We start from the raw sequence: 22,010 nt of genomic DNA, 5'->3' as shown, positions 1-22,010 counted from the left end.
CTGGCAGGAGAGGAAAGCAAGCTGTAAACCAGGCAGGAATTTCACAGACTTTGAAGAAAACTGTGATGCCAAAGAGGTTTCTCCAGTGAAGCCCTAGCTGGTCCCAGCTCCTGGTTGAACTGAATCACCTACCCACAGGAGAGTGACTCTGTCAGGGCCTGGTAACAGCCTGCCCCATGACCACCAAAAAGCACCCAAAACACTCAGAGTTAAATGATTCCTCTCACCTGGGCTCAGATTGCTTGGGTGTGGTTAAAAAAGCATAAGGGTTTTAAGGGGACATGTGTCCCAGTGCTCACAAAAGCTGTTTGAGCCCAATGGCCCAGCCTGTTTGCACATAAAACTCCCTGTTACTGCAGCATCGCTGCGGCTGCCTTGACGGGACACTGCTTTCTTATCTCCCCTGGGGGCCACATGCTTCTTTCTATCTTTGCCCTGACTCGGTGTCCATCCTCTTGTCTCCCTGACATTGGTATAAACCTGGAATCAGGGCTGTGACAACAAAACCTACTCTTCGTCTCCCCTGGGGGATGCTATTATGCAGGGCAAGGTGAGGAACACCAACCTCAGCACGTCGCCCTGCTGATCAGGAAAGAAATGTGGTGCCTCTCTGCTTGCAAAAGGGTCTCAGCATACTCAGATGCCAGGATGCTTTCTGCCCCTTCGACTCACATACATCTATCTCAGAGAAAATGCAGCGGGGCAAAAGGGTGGTCTCTTATATACTTCCTAAAATGCAGGAACTTGCTAACGTTTTACTTAAGGAACATAAATCTGGAGGCACAGGTTAGGATTACTACTCAATTTGAGCATTCTGTCCACATTTGTACTTCATCAGGATTTAAGTGTCTTATTCACTTAGGTGCCCCAGAAAAGACTAGTCTCTCCTCCTTAATGTGCAATTCTCAGCTCATTTCCTCAAATCTATTTATAGTAAAGTCATGCATAGCTAATGAGCAGTATAAACACAACCACACTTGTAACTGGTGTGGTTAATAACACTGATCCCAGTGCAGCTGCAGGCAGAGAGAAGAGGATTCCAGCTGGGAAGCAGTGTTTAGCAGCAAGGACAGGAGCTGCAGCCGCGGGTCCCTACCTGGCTGCGGGTCAGTGTAGTCCACAGTGTAGCCGTCGAGCTGCAGCAGCTCTTGAGGTTCAGCTTTTTTCTCCCGGTAGCTGCACATAGCAAACGTATATTGACTAACCTGAAGAAAACCACAGAGCTCAGATGGCACCAGGTGACCAGGACAAGGCAAAGCAAAGTGCTTACAAACAGCATATTTACGGCAGCCAGGGAAGGGGGAATTTTAATTTTGGCTGCTGTTACCCACTCGAGACAGCCTAAACTTTTCGCACGCTTTAGCCACATACTCTCTTAACGCAGCCTGCTGTGGCTGGAATCTAATCCTCGGCATCAATACGTACAGAGGCTTAATTTCCTCCGCGAGAGAAAGCTACACGCTTTAAAAAAAACCCCTCATTCACTCCCAGACAAGTGCAAGAGTGACACCCTGTCACAAACAATGTGAGCTAAATTGCTAGGTGCCAGTCATATTAAAGCAATCTTAAGATCCCACTGATCTCGGCAGTTGTTGTCAGCAGTGCTGTAAATGGCAGCTCTCACTCCTCTGAGGTACCATCTGCATGACACGCTACATTCAATGTCAAGCTCTTGACGGAAGGTTTTGGAGCCGCGGGGGCCCCGCCGGGCTCCCGGTCGCCCTCGGGAGGCCATCAGGCCGCATCAAGACCCAGCGCAGACCTCGCGTGTTGCGATGCCCATCGTCCGGGAGAAGCCTGCGCGCCCAGCAAAGGATTCTCCGTGCTTTAGGCTAGGAACTTACAGGGAAATTTACTGTCAAATGATTTCAAATGACTTTGTTAAGGTTGTGTCACATCCTGGACTCCTTACATAATTTTATTAGTGTGGACGTTTTCTTGACCTCTGGAGGAAACTTTGGCTTCAGAGGGATCTTTGAAACTCCCGGATGCCAGCGGATCATGTTCGTCATTTGGAGGGGAGTCAGGAAATATCCTCAAAGAAGGACTCCAGGCAGCCAAGGAGTTTGCCTCCAAACTAAGGACAAACCGCTCCGTTAGAAGCACACACAGTGTGCATTTTGGTGGCATCCATTGCTAATAAAATGTCATTTATTCCAAGCGGGAGACCCAGTTCCCTGGTTCAGCATCTCGCCGGCGGTGCTTGGGATCTTGCTGCCCTCTACGGGCCTCCACTAGCTGCCAGCCTGCACTCTGCCTGCGTGCAGCCTCACTCCAGGAACGACTCCAAAACCCACCTAAGAATAAACCCTATCATTAACACGTTTGTGGGAGGAAGACGAGAAGTGATGCTTTAGGCATCTTGCATCTTCCTTAAAACTCCAAGCACCGGCGAAAGATTGACAAGTAACAGACCAGCAGCGGGAGCACCCGGGTGCCGTTACGGGCTCTGAACTTTGAGAGCCTTCCACCTTCCCGGCAACACGAGAATTAAACCATTAACAAGAAGGAGCCTAAAAATAGCTGCGTGCCCCACAGCACAATACTCAAGACGACTCCCGCAGGTTTCATTCACTTGTTCTTGCAGGATATTGCTGCCATCTCCTGGACAAAGTCCTGAATGAGCTTTATTTATGGATAAGACAGGATTTCCTCACAGCTGCAAAGATTTGGGTTGTTCCTGCAAGGCATCTGTCCTTCAGAGGTGCCACAATAAATTTCACCTCTGAAATGGGTTATCCCATTAAGCTAACTTTGATTAGATGTAAAGTTAATTCAGTAGTTTAGACTATCTTCTCAGACCCACAACGTGAGGTGTACACTTTGGGATCTTCATGCTCAAACACTTCACATATCTTTGGACCCAGAAAATATTCTTCATCCATATCAATAAGCCAGTGGTATCAACTCAACAGTAACACATGGAAACACACACTGGCATTTCATAGTTTATATCTCTCCTCTTAAAAGTTAAAAAAAAAAAAAAGAGAAAGAAAAAAAAAAAAGATGCAGGCAGATGACTTTGATGGAGACATCCTAGGACAGATGCAGAACGAGCGTCTTTTGCTCACACTCACATGGTCCCCCCAGAATAAGCTGCTCTGTGTCATTATGGAAGAAGCCCATAGGTCAGGCAACAGCGTGTCATGAGCCTATCTGGCATCATGTCCTACTTAGGCTCAGCTCATATAGCTGAAGTCCCAGGCCCAAGGTCAGATCTAGGGAAGCTTGGCATGCAACAATTGTGCTTCCTTACTGAGCAGCACTCTAGGATCAGGGGGAGATTGAACTTTCCCTCAAAAGCCTCCAGAAAACATCCTGCTTTATAAAGCTTGCTTTCCATGGAAGTGGCCAGACAAGCGAAATAGCTAATAGCAGAAATTCTGCTTACAGCCTGCTGAGTTCACACCAAGCCCATAGCTGATATGAGAGCAAGCAAGCAGATGGGATGGGCAGTATGAATGGCTCGAGTAATTGAAAAAAAAAAAAAAAGTGGACACATAGAGGGAACTGAAGGAAGAACGAGGGGAAATCTTTGCCTAGAGAGGAATGAACTCTCAAAGCAACTGGGATTTCGTCCAGGGTCTAGATGAGGGACAGCAAAGGAGCATCTGAGGAAGCTGAACTGAGTGAAACCAAAAGAAGGGAAATAAGCCAAGGGCTGCCCTTGCTCAACCATTAAAAAAATGAACACTATTTTCAGATATAATTTGAGGCAGAAGAACAGGAGAAAAAGATAATGAGAAAAGAGAGAGAGAGAGAAAAAAAAAAAAAGAAACAAAGAAAATCAGGAAAGGGAAAACAGAGACAGCAGGAGACAAATGCCAGAGTTCACTATTCCTAGGCTGCTAAATGAGATCTGACTTTCTTGGCACTTGACCATATTCTGTCACCAGCTATATAATCCTCCTGATTAATACAAACAGTGAATAAGTATTAACCAGCACTGACTTCATCCTTGTTTTACCACCAAATACTTGTGTTCTGGCTAGCACTGCTTTTCCGAGAACCCTGTTCAAACCTGTTAATTGTCGTCCCTCACACTTCCAGCATCACACAACTCAGTCACTTGCCCATTTCTCACTGTTGACATAACAACGCCCAGCTTGGGTTAAATTCTTAAATGGACTTTTCCTAGATTAACAGCACACATTTTGTCCCAAGGGAGAGAAACTGTGCTAAGATACTGCCAGCTGTAATACAGCTTTCCACTTTGATGGGAGACTCTTGTCCTCTGGTTCCAGATGTACATCGCCTCCCCAGCCCTTTACTGACACAAATGAGCAGAGGAGATGATCTAGCTTAAAGAAACAAATGTGAAAACAACCGTTTTCGCATCTCAGCACATTCATTCATCCTTAAACAACTGGATGTAACAGCAGTTCTAACTTCTTCCTTTGACCAGGAGGTGTGTACGTGTTCTCCCAGGGCAGGCCTGCATGAAGGGAAGTCTCTGCAAGTAGGACTACGTATTCGGGATCCACCTTAAGCAGGTCTAACGGGCTCTGATGTCTGTTGAGCCAGCAGCTCCCAAACATTTTGGGTTAATCCTCAATGCTCAAGGTTTCTCAAGAATCACCACTAATGCCCAGTCCTCAGCAAACGTCTAATTGCAAATGTGGTTTAACATGATTATGGGGACCAGCTACGGGTCGTTTACTCATTTGAGGACGCACTGCAGTGTAGGATACTGCGATTTTGATGAATTGTTCTCAAGTCCTGGTGGTTATTTGGAGTTACTAAACACTTGCTACATTTCACTTTATTCAGAATCAGCTGAGTTTTGCTGAAAGCAGGAACTGTCACTGTTAGTCTAAATTATAATGAGTTCAGGGAGTCTGTCACTAGAACAATAGACCCAGGCGTAGACCCCTCAACTGGTTTTAATCTGCAGAGAGTTGATCTGGTTCCAGTAACACGCTACAAACATCATCAGACACAATCAGCCAAAAATTGCTTCAAGCTACTCAACAGACATGTCATCCAGGTACCAAAGAGTGTTACTTCCCATATGCTGCCAAAGCACAGAAATGGGGTTATGACGAGAGAAAAACAGATTCAGTCTGAAATCTCAGTGTAATTAATTCACTTGCCCTTAAGAATCATTGTAAGAAATTTCCTCTCGCAAAACCAGCCAGCCCAACAAAACCAACAACGGTGTTATTTCCAGTACAGCACGTTAGACCTTGCAAAGAATTAACACAAGCTCTGTCAGCTATTAAGGAAGAAAACCCAGCTTTTGCACGACCAAGGGTCTAATTGGCACACGGGCTGAAATTTGTATGCTGTGCTCAGCCAGCTGATACAGTGACTTGGGAGCCACTCTGAACATCTGTGCTGAATGCACAGTTCTTCTCTCAGCCAGTCGCAGAGACCTTTGCCCTCAATTCTTTCCTTGCTTTTGCTTACCGCTGCCACTGGTGTTACTGGAGCCTTTACGGAGCATTTTCCTCGCTTGCGATGCCGCGGACCATTTCCATCCAAGCTCAGGGCCATATTCTGCCATCGCTTTCACACTGCATATCTCAGGATTTAAAATTAGGCAAGTAACGAGTCTCTGCCATGTAATTTACATCTAATCAGTATTCTGCTCTTCTGCTGCTCATCTCAAAGGGTGTCTACGGGAAGGGTGGGCAGCGAGGACTGCGATTCATTCAAAAGAGAAAACGATCCCCCTCAGCACACGGATGCACATTGGAGGAGCAAGCAAACACACCAGGCCTGCAGCTGTGCCACTCTGCAAACCTCCACCCAAGGGCTCAATAAAGTCCACATGGGAGTGAATGCACTGAAGGGGTGAGGCCCAGCTACAGAAATGGCACAAAAGAGCTGCTCTCACCCACTACACCCAAACAAATCATCTCCTCTCTTGCAGAGCCTTCACAGCTACACAGACACAGAAGGTGCGAGGGATTATTCTGCCCAAATTACAAGCGAGTTATTGCTCCTTTCCCCTTCTCTCCGGGGCTTAGAGAAGCCAACTAGCAATGGAAATGTGCCCTGTAGAGCTCCCTTTTTGTGTACTTACGCAAAGCCTCTTTTCATAGCAGCGAGGTACCACTGACACAAAGGAGCCAAGCTGCCATCAACACCTTCCTCCACGGTGCCGCCTATGCCATTTGGCACCTTTGTGCCTTGTTTAGATGGATAGGAGGGGGTTGAGTATTTATTACCATGAATTACTTAACCTCTGGTACCAGAGTGGTACCGTTAAAGAGCACTGAAAGAACTGAGGCCTCCATCTGCAGGGGGGACAAGGTGGGAGAAGGCACAGGACCATGAGGGGGTTACTGGAAGTGAAGGCAGAGTTATAACCAAAAATATTACAGATAAGAGACTAGGGATCAGAAAGGAAACATAATTAGTTTTTTAGCCAAACTTACAACCATGCTTTTTTTTGGCAGTGCTCAGACTGAGCAGACCACTAAATCCCAAATGGACAGCATGCTTTAGGTGCCCTCTCTCGCCTCTGCCACAGGCAGAAGCTTGGCGTGGATGACCAAGCTCCTGAACACATGCTGCTCCTTGTCCCTTCTTTATGCAACCGAGCCAGCTCCACATTCTGCCTGTTATTCCCTGCCTGCAGTTTAGCAGAGTTCAGAGATTTTGGACATCAACACCTTCGCTTCCAATCCCTCTTCGTATCAGCACCCATCCTTTGCATTGCATGAAAAGCAAATGACAAACATACGGACAGGCAAAGTATTTTTATTCCATCTTTATTGCCTGCTGACATGTTCAATATGCTCAAACTACATCTGAGGGACTGCATAGAGAGTGTTTCTTGTTTATATTTGATGTACAGCAGAACACTTTACATTGCACCAAATGTTGAGCAAACGGTAATGTAAGAGAGGAGCTGCAGCGGCAGCTGGAATTTCTGAGGTGGTCTATGGAGACTCTCTGGGGGCAAAAGTCTGCTTATCTTATTCAAATGAGCTGTTTTTCTGACCAGATTTTGCTCTTATCTGCAAGCTGAAGAATACAGATCTAGTAATATAAGGAAAGACGGCCTAACGCTGAGACCTTCGGGTCCATGGCAAGAATACTTAGCAATTGAAAACTGAAGATGTAACTGTAACTATGTAGAAAAGCCCGAAAGAAAACCTGGAGAGAGACAGGAAAATTAACAACCTAGGGTCCAAAGCTGCAAATCCAGGTATAACAGAATATTAATGTTTATTTAAGGGAGAACCTATTTTAGGAAAGAAAAAAATTTCTGACACGCAAGTCCTCCTTTAGAAGGTCCCTACTTTGAAGGAGCCCTGTCCACGGGTAAAAAAACCAATCCAATAGGATTGAATCAGTCCTAAGGGAAAAGCAACACTCATTGCTTTACGAATGATCATATAGTGCCACAGCACTATTAATTTAGATACCAAGCATAATATACCAAATGTATGGAGAAAAGTAATTGCTCATTTTCCATGTATAGATCTGTATCTTCTGCCCAAGAACAGGATCATCACACAAGAGTACTGAGAGGCTTTTCTTTAACTGTGGCCTTTGTTGGCCTTAAAATGTGACCTGGCATGAGATTCAACTCCAGAGGTCAAGCACCTCCCAGCGTGGTGCAGAGCACTTCTACCTCACCCTGGGACCTGCCTGGTCCCTGCAGGGTAGATGCATTTCCAAAGCAGATTCTCTTTCTGGGAATGGGTGAGACAGAACCTAAACCCATCACTTCTATCTAAATCTAAATACACCGTTTGGGCAGGTCCAGACATCTCCTCTTGCTGCCTGCCCTGCCCTCTCAGCTGTGGCTGTTTTGACTTCATTGGAAAAAATCCAAAATGATCACTTCAACTGTCCCTGATGATTGCACCTGGTTACTAGACAAGGTACCGAGCCTGGTTTCTCCAAACAGGCTCCAACTTACACAGGTCATGTCATGTAAATCACAAATCCTTTCTACCACTCCAGGAAGGATTTTCTTGCCTGCTACATTAGCGCTACAGAGGCTGGCAGTTACAAGCAGGTAATGCAAATCAAGCTTCCTTCCAAGACAGTGAAACTTAAGACTAAAAATTTTCTACTTATTTCTTTCAAATTCTTAGCAATTATCAAATATCCAGGTCTACTGAAAATGGGAGAGCAGCAAGTGAAAAAAGAAGGGAAAGAAAAGACGGACACTGAAAAAATGACCAATGAGAGCTGCAAAGATGAGAGGGGGTGATGAATGTGAAGGGATGATAAACATCAAGTGAAATACTGACTTTGATATAGTCAACAACGAAAGTCCTGTAGATTTCAATGGACACAATATTTAACCCAGAGGCAACAAGGGAGCATTTTCACTGAAGTACCTGCAGCCAAGATGGACTGAGCTTTCCCTTTGTCTCATGAAGTCCTCACTAAAATCCCTCCTCCGTTTCACCAAACATTCAGCTGCCTCAGGAATCTCACGGCTAGAGGTTTTTATCATTATATCTTTGAGAAAATGTACGGGATTTTAGCAAAAGCTGTCATCTAACCAACACCCTACACGGATCCACAGCTCAGCATCAATTATGCAGCACTGAAAATGGTTAGTACGAATAGTTAAATCAACCAACTTTATGATTTATGATGAGCTTCTGGTTAAATTGGTTACCTGGACCAGGACAAAGAAGCGTTTCTTCCATCTCTTCCAAACATTTTTACCAATGGCCCATAAATACCTAGGAGAAAAGAACAGGTAAATTCAGTACACTACTGATTATGTATTTTTCCACTGCTTTTTTAATTTAACTTCTTTTTTAACTTAATTTTTTAAACTTCATTAGAAAATGAAGGTAATGCACACGCAGAAGTAACTATACAAGTCTCTTCAACTAGGCAGCACTACTGAAAATATTTATTTCTAGCCTCACAGAGAAACTTGTAAAGAAAGTGACACAAAAAGTTCCCACTCCTAATGTTACACGGCATTATTTCTCTCTTCCTTTACTTGCCTTTTACTATTTGCACAGAAATCAGATGCCCTTCAGTACTGCTGAAGAGTTCCTAAATGGTCAGATGGGTGAAGAATACATTTCCAGCAGGAGAACTAAGAAAAAGAAACCCCGAGTGTTGCTTTAAGCCTTCACAAACCATCTGGCTGAGAGGAGCTGACGAACAGTGGGCTACTTAATACATAAAAAACAGTTAAGGGGATCCCAATATACATTGGCCTGACTAAACCAGGTCACTGTGTCAAGTAGTTTAAGATAAATTCCTAGAAAACTCTTGCCTACAGATATTCAGGCAAACGGAGTACTTTCTAGGGGTGAGTGAATCCACTGCTTTCTACAAATGAAGAAGAAATTTTTAAAATTAATATCAAAATTAGCAATTAATCTCTGTAATGAAGCAGCTGCTGTGGTGCTGTAAAACTGTAAAAATAGTACAAATATAATTAATACTGTCAAAATAGTAGGGAATTAATAATAAATACAGTGTTCAGCATCAATATGTTTATGCATCATTATAGTTATTTTCAGTCTAGAACAACATATAGAAAGAGATTTACTTTGTTTGTTTGTTTGTTTGTTATGCTGGTGGTTCTCCATGCCAGAATGGAGTCTACATATGCACCTGCTCTTGCTGAATGCTTAATGCACACAACTCCATATAACATGTTCATGTGGACAAGGAGTCCCTGTCTTAGAGTTCAAAAACATGGAAATTATTTGTCCTAGAGCCAGAGATTTTCCGAGTTTTGCTACTGAATCCAAAGGGGCCAGTACCTGATTTTATATTAGTCCTGCACATAAAAGAGTTTCAGAGTTTGACACATAAGCCAATTAACGATAATAATCTTAAAAAGTTATTCTGATTTACAGAGCCTAGAATCAAAAAGTTCTCTCGATTGAATTAAAGATGCTGCGTGTTACCTTTTAACTTCATCTTTAGGTTCAATTTTAGATCATTTTCTATTATCTCTAATGGATATCATATGATGATTTGGTATTACTCAGCATAGTCCATTAGAAACAAAAGTCAGTGTATTTATATTCCTTCCTGAAGTAACCTTGTTTCACCAGAAGGTCTAGACGGGATGTTATGAATGAGCAAGATTCTAATCACAAAATAGCTCAGGGAACATTTTATACCCAGAAAACACAAAGTTAGTTTTACTGACAATTTCACTGAAGCTAGAACTTCACAGCAGGTAGCTTAGGAAGGAAACAAAACATGCAAAATCCTCAGAGAGTTGATAGACTACATGTATATACTGCACAATAATATGTGTAACTATATATGAATGTGTATGATGGAAAAGATTTTGGCCAGATTCTGCTCTTGGTTCTGTATAGAAAATGAAATTCAATTTCAGAAAGGTCAATTACTCCAGTAACTGGTTCATAGCTACATACAGGAGCACAACTGAGTAGAGCAGAACTTAATTTTCACAAAGTACACTGCAGAGCAAGTGCCAAAATAATCTGTCATGCACATTAATGGATGGGCCAAAGTCAATGAAATCAAGACATCAAGACAGCTGCGCTTACTGTAGCAAGTGAACGTTATAAACCATATGATTTTAAGCAGCTTCTTGCAAATCAAATAGTAATTGAAGAAAACATGACAAAAAGCAGGGCTGCTCAGCCCAGTTGCTGTCAGATGCTGTCAGGGAAAAAACAGTGGCAGGTGAAAGGTTCTGCTCTTTGTGCCCGTGATCCCATGGTGGAAGAATTCAACTTTGTGTGTGACTAATGGCTCTGATTTCATTAGCGGGTAAGTCAGAAGAAGGAGCTAAAAGAAAGATGAGTGATTCAACCTAATAATGATGAAAAATGGCACTGTGAAAATAAAAAGTTACTTTTACAGCATTAAAAACACACTGGAAAAAGAGTTAATCAAAATAATGACTTTCCTAGAGAGCTGCTGCAACAAGTTTTTATCTTATCCACAGCTCTAAAGAATAAACAGAGGCAAAATCTTGCCAATGGCATTAGCTAGATTCGTAATGGTATTACTGGCAAAAGGCTGGTATAGCAGTGTTTGCTTCCTGCAGCCACTACAAGACAGGAACGATTCCCTTTTTGCCTACTTAGGACACATTAAAGGGCAAAAAAATTACATAAGCTTGAATGTGAAAAATTCATTTCTGCCCTAAAATGTCACAGCTCTCTCTGTCCCTGCAAGGCAGGAGGACAGAATCCAGCGAGGAGGCTGGAGATCTCCCGAATTCTCTGACCTGCATATTTTGAGGGGGAGATTTCCTTTTTAACCTTCCAGATCATTAGTCCTAGTTACACTTTATTCACCTACTACAGGTAAATGTGTATTTCTGTGCAAATAATGATGATCACATTTCTTCATACTTAGAGTTTATTTGAAGGAAAATGTGGTTTCTTTTGGTTCTAAGAAGTCAATATAGGAAAAATCAGAAAAACTTAGGAAATTATATCAAACTATCAATAAAGAGTTATGCGGTTCACTCATCATTTCCTTATAGAAAAAAAAAGTCTAAGAATTTCCTGAGGAGTCCTTTTGAAAATTTAAACTGTTTGGCTGATACATATTAAAGAGACTAGGCTAAGAGCATGTAAAGTGCATTATAAATGACTGAACTAATATAATTTCTATATTTACGCTTCTTTTGATCTTCCGTGAACTTAAGAGTCACAGATTTTTTTCTTCCAGAATCTTTCAAAAATATTCTTTTTCTAATGCACATTAAAAATAAAATCAATTCAGAAGAAGGCAAGTATTTACCCAGAGTGCTTCATGTTTTGAGGCTTATCCATTCGCACAGCCAGCTTGATCTTCAGATCTTGATCCGGGCAGTTTTTGGAAACAGTCATTTTGTGCCACTCTGACTGCTTTGGGCTATTGGGAGTAGGATGGAGAACAACCTGCAAGCAGCAAAAGCAATGATGTTAGAGAAGAATTATTCACTAAATGTGTTTTAACGGGGAACAAAACCATCAGATGAACTACTTTCTTCCTAAATCTGCCTGAAAAATTCTGTTTACATCGGCAAGGTTAGCTTTTTTAGGTGTTTTAATATACAGCCTGTTATTTTGAGATTAGTTTATATATTCTTTGGATGCTCTACCCGCTCTGTCATTGTCGTGCAGAGTTGTGCAGAACTGAACTGCATTATCATTTCCCATCTTGCAATCATTTAAGGAAGGACCACAGTAAAAGAATTTGCAGCAGTCCAGGTAAGCCAGTCCAGAAGTGATACTGGACTGATGTGACTGACAGCAAACCAGCAACAAGATCCCACTGTGACTGCCTACAGCAAGACTCACATTTCCATGCGAGCTGCACTGCTGTTTCAATTTCCCAAAAGTTTAATCTAAAATGATTCATCCATTGCTATGTGGCGGGTTGTCATGAAGCTGCTTGGATTTTTCGCTTACAGATAGAAATGGATGCAGCAGGTAACATTTCAGATAGGTCACTGCTCTTCGTGATGGACCTCCCAAGAATTTGTCATCCCTTCGTGAGTCTCTAAAGATGTCTTCCTCTGTGCAATGTTTCTTGGCTTATCCCCCTAATAATTAGGCATTTTTTCCCCTAATTTTAATAAATTCCCTAATTTCCCTACAAGCTCTCCTTGCTTCTTGACCTACACATGCTTCTTGAAATACACATAAAATACAGGCATTGTCCTATCACAATTGATGAAAACTGTATCACATATTGTGATATGAGTCATTGCAGACTCCCTACTTTTACTTCAGGCACAGGGAAAATGAGGGAGCAGTCTCCAGCTGGGACATATCAGTGCAACACCAATGATTTCACTGGGGCAATGTAGACTAATATCAACAGAAGTGCTTGACTAATCAAAGAAAATACCCTATATCCTCCTGGGAATATTCACATTCATCCTTTTGGGTGGCTTAGTCCTGTGATTGTAGGACATTTACGCATACGTGTTGATAAAAGCAGAGAGGAGCTACAGCTCTGTTCAAAATATCAATCTTTCCCTCCTACGCCCATTCATCTTGCGACCGTGTCACTCTTAGAGGTGACTTTTCTGGGTGAAAATTCAGTTAAGTCTCTGCTGTCCTGTACTAAGGTGAGTTTCTTTTACATCTATTAACCTTTATGAAAGAAAATTCTATTATAAATGGCTCTGTTCACCCTCATTATTTGCTCTGCTTCTATCACTCACTCCTTAGTCATTCTTAGTCTGTGCAGCTGTCAAATTCCAGCACACCCATACAAGCTTATGAGCTTGTATTTCACCATCTATAACTTTACTGCTGAGTCAACAAGTTAGGGATTTTTCTACCAAAATATTCCTGACCCTTTGATGAATGATTTAAAAACTATTTTACTGTCTCCTGCAAAGCCTAAGGTTAACACCAGTTGAATTTCACTCTTCGTTCCGCACTGCCGTAATTCACAGCTCTTCCCCTCCTAGTTCTTGGTGGATGAAATCTTGGCACAGCTGAAATCCATGGGAGTTCTGCCATTGGCTTCAATAGGGCCAGGATGTATTCCCATGGCTTCAGCTGCCCGTCCAGCAGTTTAGGGCTTGGGAGCTTTTTCCAATTCTTTTTTCAATAGAAGTGGTGAAATGAGGAGCGCCGGCCAGTTGCCAACTTAACACTTGCAATAGAAAGTGCACATTGTAAATGCCTGGCAGAGCACAAAGCTGCTTCTCAAAGGGCAGCTAAGCATGGGTGTTTTTGTGCTCAAAACTGCCCCTCGGACACTTTGCTTCCCTCCTCTCCCTGTGCAGACAGGGCCGTGCCCATTTGAACCGCTAAATCAGGGGGCTTAACATGCTCCCGATTTCATTATTCCATTAAAAAAAGAAATCCTGATGCAGCCCGATCAGACACGCGTCATTGCGAGCCTGCTCCAGGCGCACCGAGTGTCCCTTTGAAGTTCGGCTGGCTCGGAGCGCTCGTGGCCCTGGTCCAAAGGAAATCTCCGTCCTGCTCCCTGCACTTGCTGGTGCTGGCCCACATTCTTCGGATTTCAGAAGCTTAAAGTGGAGTGATGGCTTCCCGCTGGACTGGGAATTAAAATGCATCGGCGGGGCTGGCTCATCAGCATTTCAGGGCTACAGGGGCTGCTTTGGGGTCTGACATCTTTCTTAGAACAACACGCAAAGCTAATTGCTTTCCGAGACTAGCAAAGTCAGCACTGCTCAGCGCTGCCAGTGGAAACAAGCCCTACAAAGCAAGTGGTTCTACATCAAGTGTAACCACTCAGGGGAAGAAAAAAAAGAGCCCTGAACAGCATTGTGGATGGCTTGCTGAAAAGCTCTGCTCAGCATGCTGCAGCGGATAAAAGGAGGAGACACAAGGTGTCGGGCTGTTTAAAGAATGTAGTTTGGAAAATAATCCCGAAAATATTATGATGCCGTGCAGCAAAGCAACTGCAGGCCTTCAGCTGGAGTGCTGTGGTCTGCTTGGTTCTCTTGAATAGAGAAAAAGGATGTATAGAAAGGAAGGATGGAGTTCTGGATGAGGAAAGTCTGAAGAGGCCGTCACTTCCTTTGAAGAGAAGAGCGAAGAGAGGAAAGGAGGATAACTGCTTTTCCCAAGTGCCAGAACAAGGGATGTTTCATGAACACAAATTCACAGATATTTAAAGTGAATATTAATTGCATGAGATCAAATTCCCTGCAGAGCTTTCCACCATAAAGATATAAGCTAGATGGGTAACTTAATAGGATCTGAAAGAATATTTGGCACTTGTGTGACTAGTAAGAATATAAAATTATTAAGGACAACCTGCTGTTTTATGGCATACAGACTCCTGTGTGCAGTCTTTGCCTATAAGGGGCTAGCAAGAAACATCCCAGTGACAGATTAGATAACTTCTTGGATGTGCCACAAGATCAGAGGGGTTTTTGGCCTTGGCTGTAGACAAAATAGACAGCAAGTTGTGCTGTAGAGCTGGCCAGATAAAACACAGCTTGTGTCTGGAAATTATATTGCCCACGTTGAGGTGCTGCACAGGGATGTGCAAAGCCAGCATGTCAGATGCAGCCTCACTTTCTGTGAACTGATTTTTATTTGGCCTTCACCATGCTATTCAGAAAAACAAACCTGCTGCCAATTCCCTTGCTGATTAAACAGTATTTGCTCTTAATTTTGGTGTTCCCAATCTTTCTTCTACTCTTCCTACAGCCTGCCATGAGTTTGAGGCCAAACTGTGAGGTCCTTCACAACTTTCAGCTCCCTGCTACACATCCAGTCTGAAGGGATGCCCCTTGGGCTTTTCCTCCTTGGACTGTAGCCTTTTTCAATAAGTGCTGCAGTTAGTGCTTTCAAACACTCAAACCATGCACCAGCTCTACAGCAGATATGAGAGCAGTCTCTTGCCAAACTTAAATCTCCTTTTTTGCTCCTGCATAATCCCCTTTTCTCCCTCAGCAAAGTCCATTTCCGTAAGCGACTTCTAAAGCTTTCCGGACTGCCAATATCACACACAAGATCCTCTGCCTTCGCTCAGTGTGGGCACAGCCAGCTGAAATGCTGCCATTAAAAACTAACCACAAAGTGTGCAAGATGCATTGCTTTCCAGCAGTGCAGAGCTCACTTTCTTCCCTCCCAAAGCTTGGCAAATAAAAGCACAGTACACTGCGCTCCAAAGGTATTTCCACACAGGAGAGATTTCTCTAGAAAAGCAGGACCAGAAGGAAACATCATTAAATTCAAAATCTCCTTACCCTCCCAAGCTCCTTGTCCTCCAGAGCCAGGACTCCGGTGCTCTCCGTGAACAGCTTCACCTTCACTGCTGGAAGCGCGTGTGTCGTCGTGAAGTCTCCTTGGGTGCCCCAGCTGTGGAGACAGAGACACAGATGTGTTCATCTCCATCAGCAGGACAGCAGCCCTATTGCTTGGGCGTGCAATGGGTAACAGAAATACTGTGCTTGGCACACGCTGAAGCGGCCAGGCTGTCCGTGAGGGGATTCATTATCTTCAAGAGGAAATGTGGGACAGATGTTTAGAAAAGCTAGGATGGTTTTCTGGGGAAAAAAAGAGTACTTGGGACCATCATGAGAACAAAATTAGGAGATCTTATTTATTTAGAAAGAACAGTAAACCTCCTGCAGCAACAGCCTTTACAGTTATAACAGCATTTGAGGTCTAGGACAGCTGTATCTTGGACATCTGTAACTGCTCGGGCAGCACCTCCGAATCCCTGGCTCCTTGTTAGGAGGCCTGGGGAGCAGATAGGAATCTTTGTTGTTGTTGTTTTTTGTTTTGTTTTTTAATTCACTGTGAGCTAGATTTCTGCTTCCATCCTAGAGACCCTGGAAGTTCATGACACTTCTGACTTCATGCCAAGTGTTCAAAGAAGCTTGAGGGACAATCATTGGAAAGGTGCTTTCTACATACTCAGAGAAACAACATGCAGCAAGCAACGCATCAGAGGGATGTGGCAATGTGTGATACAACACACCTCAGAGTCAGAGGAGAGGTTACTCGTGTCCTGCTAGCCCCTTATGAGTCATTCTGTTAGCAACTTTCTCATTTTACACAGTCCTCAACCTAGATGCTCTGCTAAAGAATGACAGCTCCCATTGAAACAAGTGAGAAAAACAAGTGGTCCAAAGCACGTATATTCCTCAGATATAAACATCATTTTTTTTTTTTTTCGCATTTGGGAAGTTATTTGGGAAAATAATTCACTCTTTCTTGTGCACGGGGGACATGGTTTGGTGTTTCCTGGCCAAGCCTAGTCCAACAGAGCAGACCAGCTTTCTGCTGGTCCAAGGCTTCCTTGCTGACTTTGCTCTCAAGTTTTCTCTCTCGGTGTCACTGTTCCACGCTTCATCTTTTATGTTGATGCATCAATCTGCCACCAGTGCCAGGGAGCAGAGGCTGGGCATAAATTATCTACAGTCTGACAGGGCCTGTCAGAAGCCCCCAAATTAAATCTTTTTCATGTGACATCCATCAGCTACCTAATAAATGTTTTACACAAGCGAACCTAGAAACTGCCTTATTTTCTAATTGCAGCTTCAGGACAGACTATGTTTTCTCTCTTTAAAAATTCCATTGTCACTAGGAGGGACAATGAGAATCTTGCTCCGGGGAAGAAGAAAAAAGTAAGAAAATAATCAACTTTGCACTGTGTATTTTGACAGCATCTGCTTTATAAAACTCATATCTCTGTTTACTATTAAAAAGCTCTTATTTGCTGAAGCATTCCCAGACCATATGTTATCAACAAATGTTACTAACCAAATACAAACAGTAATTTTCATTAGGTTTCCTTCATGAGAACAACATTAACCACAAAGAGAATAAACGCTCGAAATGAAAGTAAACACACACAGCAAACTCCTGACAACACCGCAGGGCTTACACATTCATACCCCCAAAAGCCACAAAAAGATCCACCCGGGCAAAAAGAGACCCTCAGAAGTTGGGTTTTGTGCAGGCTGAAGCCTGCGATGATGTCACTAGTTGCCATGGCGATGCTCAACATAAGGCCATAACTCATGTCACCACGACACGATTAGTATTCAATCTACGTATGCGTTTATCTGTGCCGTGTATTAAATTCCTGCTCATAAAATTAGCTCGGCAGCAGTTAGGCAGGAGATTCTTTTGAGGGAAGGACAACGCAAAGGTTTCACTTGAGCAATTAATAATTAAAGAAGTTATCAGTAAAGGACTTATTTGTTGAAAATGTGCCTTGGGGCCCATTCGGGCCTGGTGAATTAGGCAGGCAGGCTTGGCCGTCCCCAGGTTTCTTGCAGTAACGCATCTGTAAACCAGGACAAATAATGTCAATGTGGCCAAAGGATACTCTTGTATGTCCCTGAAAAGAAGTAAGCAAGCAGAAAATCCCAGTGATATCTTCTCAGTTAGGACCACGTTCATTGAATTGCACCTGAAACCCTCAGCCTAACATTTGTTATTGCCCTGTGTTCCTCAAAGTCTGAAGCTGGCTGAGAAATAATAAGCACAAGGACTTGGCTAAAATTATAGCCCCGTTTATGGCATCTCTGCTGTCCCAGCCCTCCTCACTAGAATCCACCAGTGTCTCTAAAGTTTTGAGTTAGGCATCAAACTTAAGATTAGGAGCTTAACTCTTGCTGCAAAGAGCCAAGGGATAAAATACACGTGACAAATGCTGCCATTATTTTACCTTTCACAAGCAAAGTACGCAGATCAGCACTGCAGCTTTGGTGTGTAAGCTTTAGGAACAGAGATTCACCCAAAGGTATCACACTAAAGCACCATTTTTTTCTTTAAATAAAATGTTAAACAACATAGATCCAGGAAATGAGATGGGATGATGAGGAAGAAAGCTTAGCCTGGTTAACCACTCTCTTCCCATGATCTGTTATAATGTATGATTAAAATCTTATTTGAGATGTCCATAAAGTTTGAGCAAAATGGTGTAAGGATTCCTGTCCTGATGGCATGTGCAAATCACACAAAACCAGGGAGCAGGATCCACGAGTCTAGCTGTTCTGCTCTATGATAGCCCACTTACATGGCCTAATCCGAGGTTTTCTTAGCTGTCCTTGAGAGAAACTGAGTTAATCATTTCTATTCACCTCGAGTAAGTTCCTCTAACGGAAACATTAGCACCAATGACCTCACAAGCAGCGAACATACATATTAATACCCGTGGAGGGCATTCAGTCCTTTCATTCACGCGCTGTCGTCTCCAGCAAGTCCCCTTAGCCTTTGCCTAAATTAAAACAGCGAGCCTTCTCCCATCATCGGGCTTGTAACTTCATCTAGCTGCAACACTGAAGCCTGTGATTTCTATAAATAATGAACAAGAGCAACTGAATTACGTTGCCGGGCCATGAATCAGCCCCGCTAACCAGCCCGGCCCGTCAGGAGGCTACGCAGGAGCGGTTGGAGAGTGATTTGCTTTACATGGGCTTGACATTTAAACATGATCTATGAGCAGTTCTCATGGGCTTCAAAACTGCTGGAGGACACCTTCTCTTGCTGATATATTTATTGAAGAAAGTTGCTCGCTAGCTGGCAGAGGAGGATTGTGAAAAAGCCAAAAAATCAAAGCAAAAATGTGTGTTAGAGGAGAGCTGCACTGCTCCCTCAATGGGTTAACTCAGATTTGCATTACATATTGAACTACCTCCACATCAGTTGCTGCAGGCCACTGTCTCCTGCCCCTCTGTACATCTCCAGCCATGGAGACCCCTTCTGAAGGACACTCACCTCTTCCATAAAGATGATTTCACCTTTCCTGGCGGAGGAACATCAGCCAACATCATCATCTAACATCATCAAACTACATCAGCGTGCCTGCATATCCCATTTGTGTCTTGGGCTGCACAAAATGAGGCGGCTATGGAGGAAATTTCAGTAAGAGGGCAGTATGGGCGATTTATGTTGGGCCATAAATCACTCGCAGCTGAAGCTTGAGCACTGGGAAAAACAAAGTTACAGAGCAAGCACTGCAAGAACCGAGTTACCCTTCCTTAATACAGGTGATGGAGTAGGATGTTATTTTTAATTTGTTTTAAAAGTATTTCTCATTTTTCCAGTAAGGAAGAAAGTGAGTCCCTCTGCTTAACAGTATGGTAACAGGAGCATAGTAAACCCTTTTTATTATCTTCTTTAATGCTTTGCACATTGCAGTTATTTGAAAGCATTAAGTATAGGTTGATGACCTAAACTATACTTACGGGTGATCTTCCTGAAATTCTCATCTGCACTGTGAGGAAGCAGTTTGTTATAATACAGTGAGCACAGATTTACTCAGTGAAGGAGGAAATCTTCATGCAAAGATGAAATTAATTACATTAAGATGAAAAATGCCTATTTCATTTTTGGCAATGGCTATTTGCAAATCTCTAGGAGTGACATAAATCTTGCAACATCTCCCATGTCCTGACCCTCTCACCAGCAGCTGTTGGGCGAGCTTGCTCTGTGGGAAGCGTATTAGTGAGGTGACAAACTGGCAGGGGAGGTGACAGTAGGGACGTGGCTGGACACACGGCAGTGACAGTACTCAGACCTTCCACAGGTGGGTCACAGAGCAGTAATAAAAACAAGCAGGACATTCCAAGGCCTTTAGAATAAGACTTTTTTTTTCAGCTCTCAAGGGCAATGGCAAGAGATAATAGGGTTTAGCTTTTGGAGGATTCAAAAAAAACAACAACAAAGGCAAGAGAATTTAGGAATTCTTTAGGCATTGCAAGTAAAACACCCAGGCTCCACAAACTTGTTCCAGATGTGCTGACAGTGCACCCCAGTGGAGCAGAGCTCCATGCACAGCTCACGTGCTGTGGGAGAACCCCTAAAAACAGCTAGCTTGGGGATACTGGCACAAAGGGAAGTATAGAATTAAGGATGGTCCAAGCCAGATTGCAGCAGGATTACAGAGCTCGCTTTAGGGGAGGTGAATTCTTCTAAGAATCCTACCCTAAAATTGCCCCATCTTTCCTCTGCTAAGGAGGGGTGTCAGAGGTAACTGCTGCAAATATACAAGAAAAAAAATCCTTCTTGCTGATCAAACAGCCTTTTAGTTCCCTCTCTGAAGCGGGGGCTGAGTGGAAGGGGGAGTCCCAGCACAGCCAAATTTGAGCCCTTCTAGACTTCCCTACGTAGTCTTCCGAGTGATGGTAAAACCTGACTGCCCTGATGCAGCTGCTGTGCAGGTGACAGACGTGGCAGCATCCTCCTGCACACAGGAGCCCTGCTCTGGCAGAGGCTGCTTTACCTGCTCTCCCTCTGCAGTATGTTCTGCTCTAGGCAGATCACACCTCTGTGTGGAGCATTGAAATCTACTGTGAGGGGACAGCTTGACGGCTCTCACAGTGTATCCATAGTTTTCCTATACATATTAATTCCTTCCAGCTGAGCATATATAACACTCCCTCTGTTAAAAAAACAAAGCATTATCAGTAATTCCTCTGCTTATGAAAAGAGCGTAATTTGCCCAAATCCCCACTGCAGGAAGAGCTATGGCACTGCACAAAGGGCAGACACTCTAAGCCCTGGGCCTCTCCTAACAGCAGCTAAGGATTTTGTCAAATTTCCACCATTTCACAGACTGTCCATTTCTTTCTTCCCCCAGCTCCCAGACATGAGTGTCACACACACAGACACCATCTAGTTTAACATCGTGCAGCCAGCAGCTGATCAAAGGGACCCTCTCTCCCTCCGAGCTTTCCGACTCCTACCTGTCAGGCTGGCTACGGCATCACTCCCGCTGCCGGATGAAGCAGCAGGATGTCTACGGCGGCGCCGCGTCCATGTCCTTAGTGTACAGAGGGAATGAGATAGAGCCAGAAGAACTGGAACAAGGCAAAGCCAGTGACCCCCTGCTCTTGCTAATTCCCAGCACATGCCGTGGGCCACGTCCCTGCGCCAGCACCATGACACATCTGTGGAGGGGAGCCCAAGGATGATCTTTGCCACACAGAAAACACACGGCCTGATTGCAGCATAAAGGGCTTCCTCAGCACAGGCAATGCACAGTGTTATGTGGAAGCTGCAAAAATGGGCAGAAGGAGGATTTAAACACATAATAGCTATTTATGGCCACGAGATGGCATTCCTGCCCCAGAGATGTCCCTCTGCCATGGCTACACCCAGCAGCCCTCACCCTGTGTGCCCAGGGCTCAGCCCTGTTCCCAGGTTACCCCCATGCCAGGCTTACTGAAAAACACATATCTAGCTTGGCGTGAATTTATGGCAGTGCTATTCACCGCGCCTGCAAGGTGCTTAGAGGATAAATATGCGCAATGACTACTTCTCAGTGCCCTGTGTTCTTGCTTAATAGTAAGGTATTACTATGAGAGGAAAAAAGCTCAGCAGGAGGAAACAGAAACGTATGCCAGCAGCCTTTTGCTAGGAGGTCTGAAGAGCAAAGCAATTGCTTTTGGAGGGGTTGCCTACCAAATGTGTTTTACAACGCTGTAGCAGGGTATCTGCTCTGGATACAGCAAGAGTCAAATATTCATTCATGAAATTGCTCTGCCCACATTTAGTAGCCGCGGGTGTTGCATTTCCTCTCTATGGCCACTGCAACTCCACACACACAAAAATCGTTTCCTTTGGCAAAATCGGTGCAAAGCCACACCGCTAAGCAACAGATCTAATTGTTTTGAAGAACAATTA

The 22,010-nt window shown here is 43.7% G+C and overlaps 1 protein-coding gene across 7 annotated transcripts in view; it reads right to left on the bottom strand.

Moving 5' to 3' along the window:
• Positions 1-22,010, bottom strand: part of CADPS (calcium dependent secretion activator) — a 188,610-nt gene that overhangs the window by 88,908 nt on the left and 77,692 nt on the right. For all 7 annotated transcript variants that reach the window (XM_026052668.1, XM_026052665.1, XM_026052666.1 and 4 more), the window contains exons 7-10: positions 15,614-15,725; positions 11,683-11,822; positions 8,594-8,660; positions 1,097-1,205 (exon numbers count right to left, since the gene is read on the bottom strand). In XM_026052668.1, coding sequence (XP_025908453.1) covers positions 1,097-1,205; positions 8,594-8,660; positions 11,683-11,822; positions 15,614-15,725 — 428 coding nt within the window. The remainder of the gene's footprint in view (positions 1-1,096; positions 1,206-8,593; positions 8,661-11,682; positions 11,823-15,613; positions 15,726-22,010) is intronic.

This window comes from Nothoprocta perdicaria, unplaced genomic scaffold (genome assembly GCF_003342845.1).
Source record: "Nothoprocta perdicaria isolate Ctin4 unplaced genomic scaffold, notPer1 scaffold_9, whole genome shotgun sequence".
NCBI classification, from domain to species: domain Eukaryota; kingdom Metazoa; phylum Chordata; class Aves; order Tinamiformes; family Tinamidae; genus Nothoprocta; species Nothoprocta perdicaria.
Note: the sequence above shows the minus strand (reverse complement) of the source record. Positions and strands in the feature narration are given on the sequence as shown.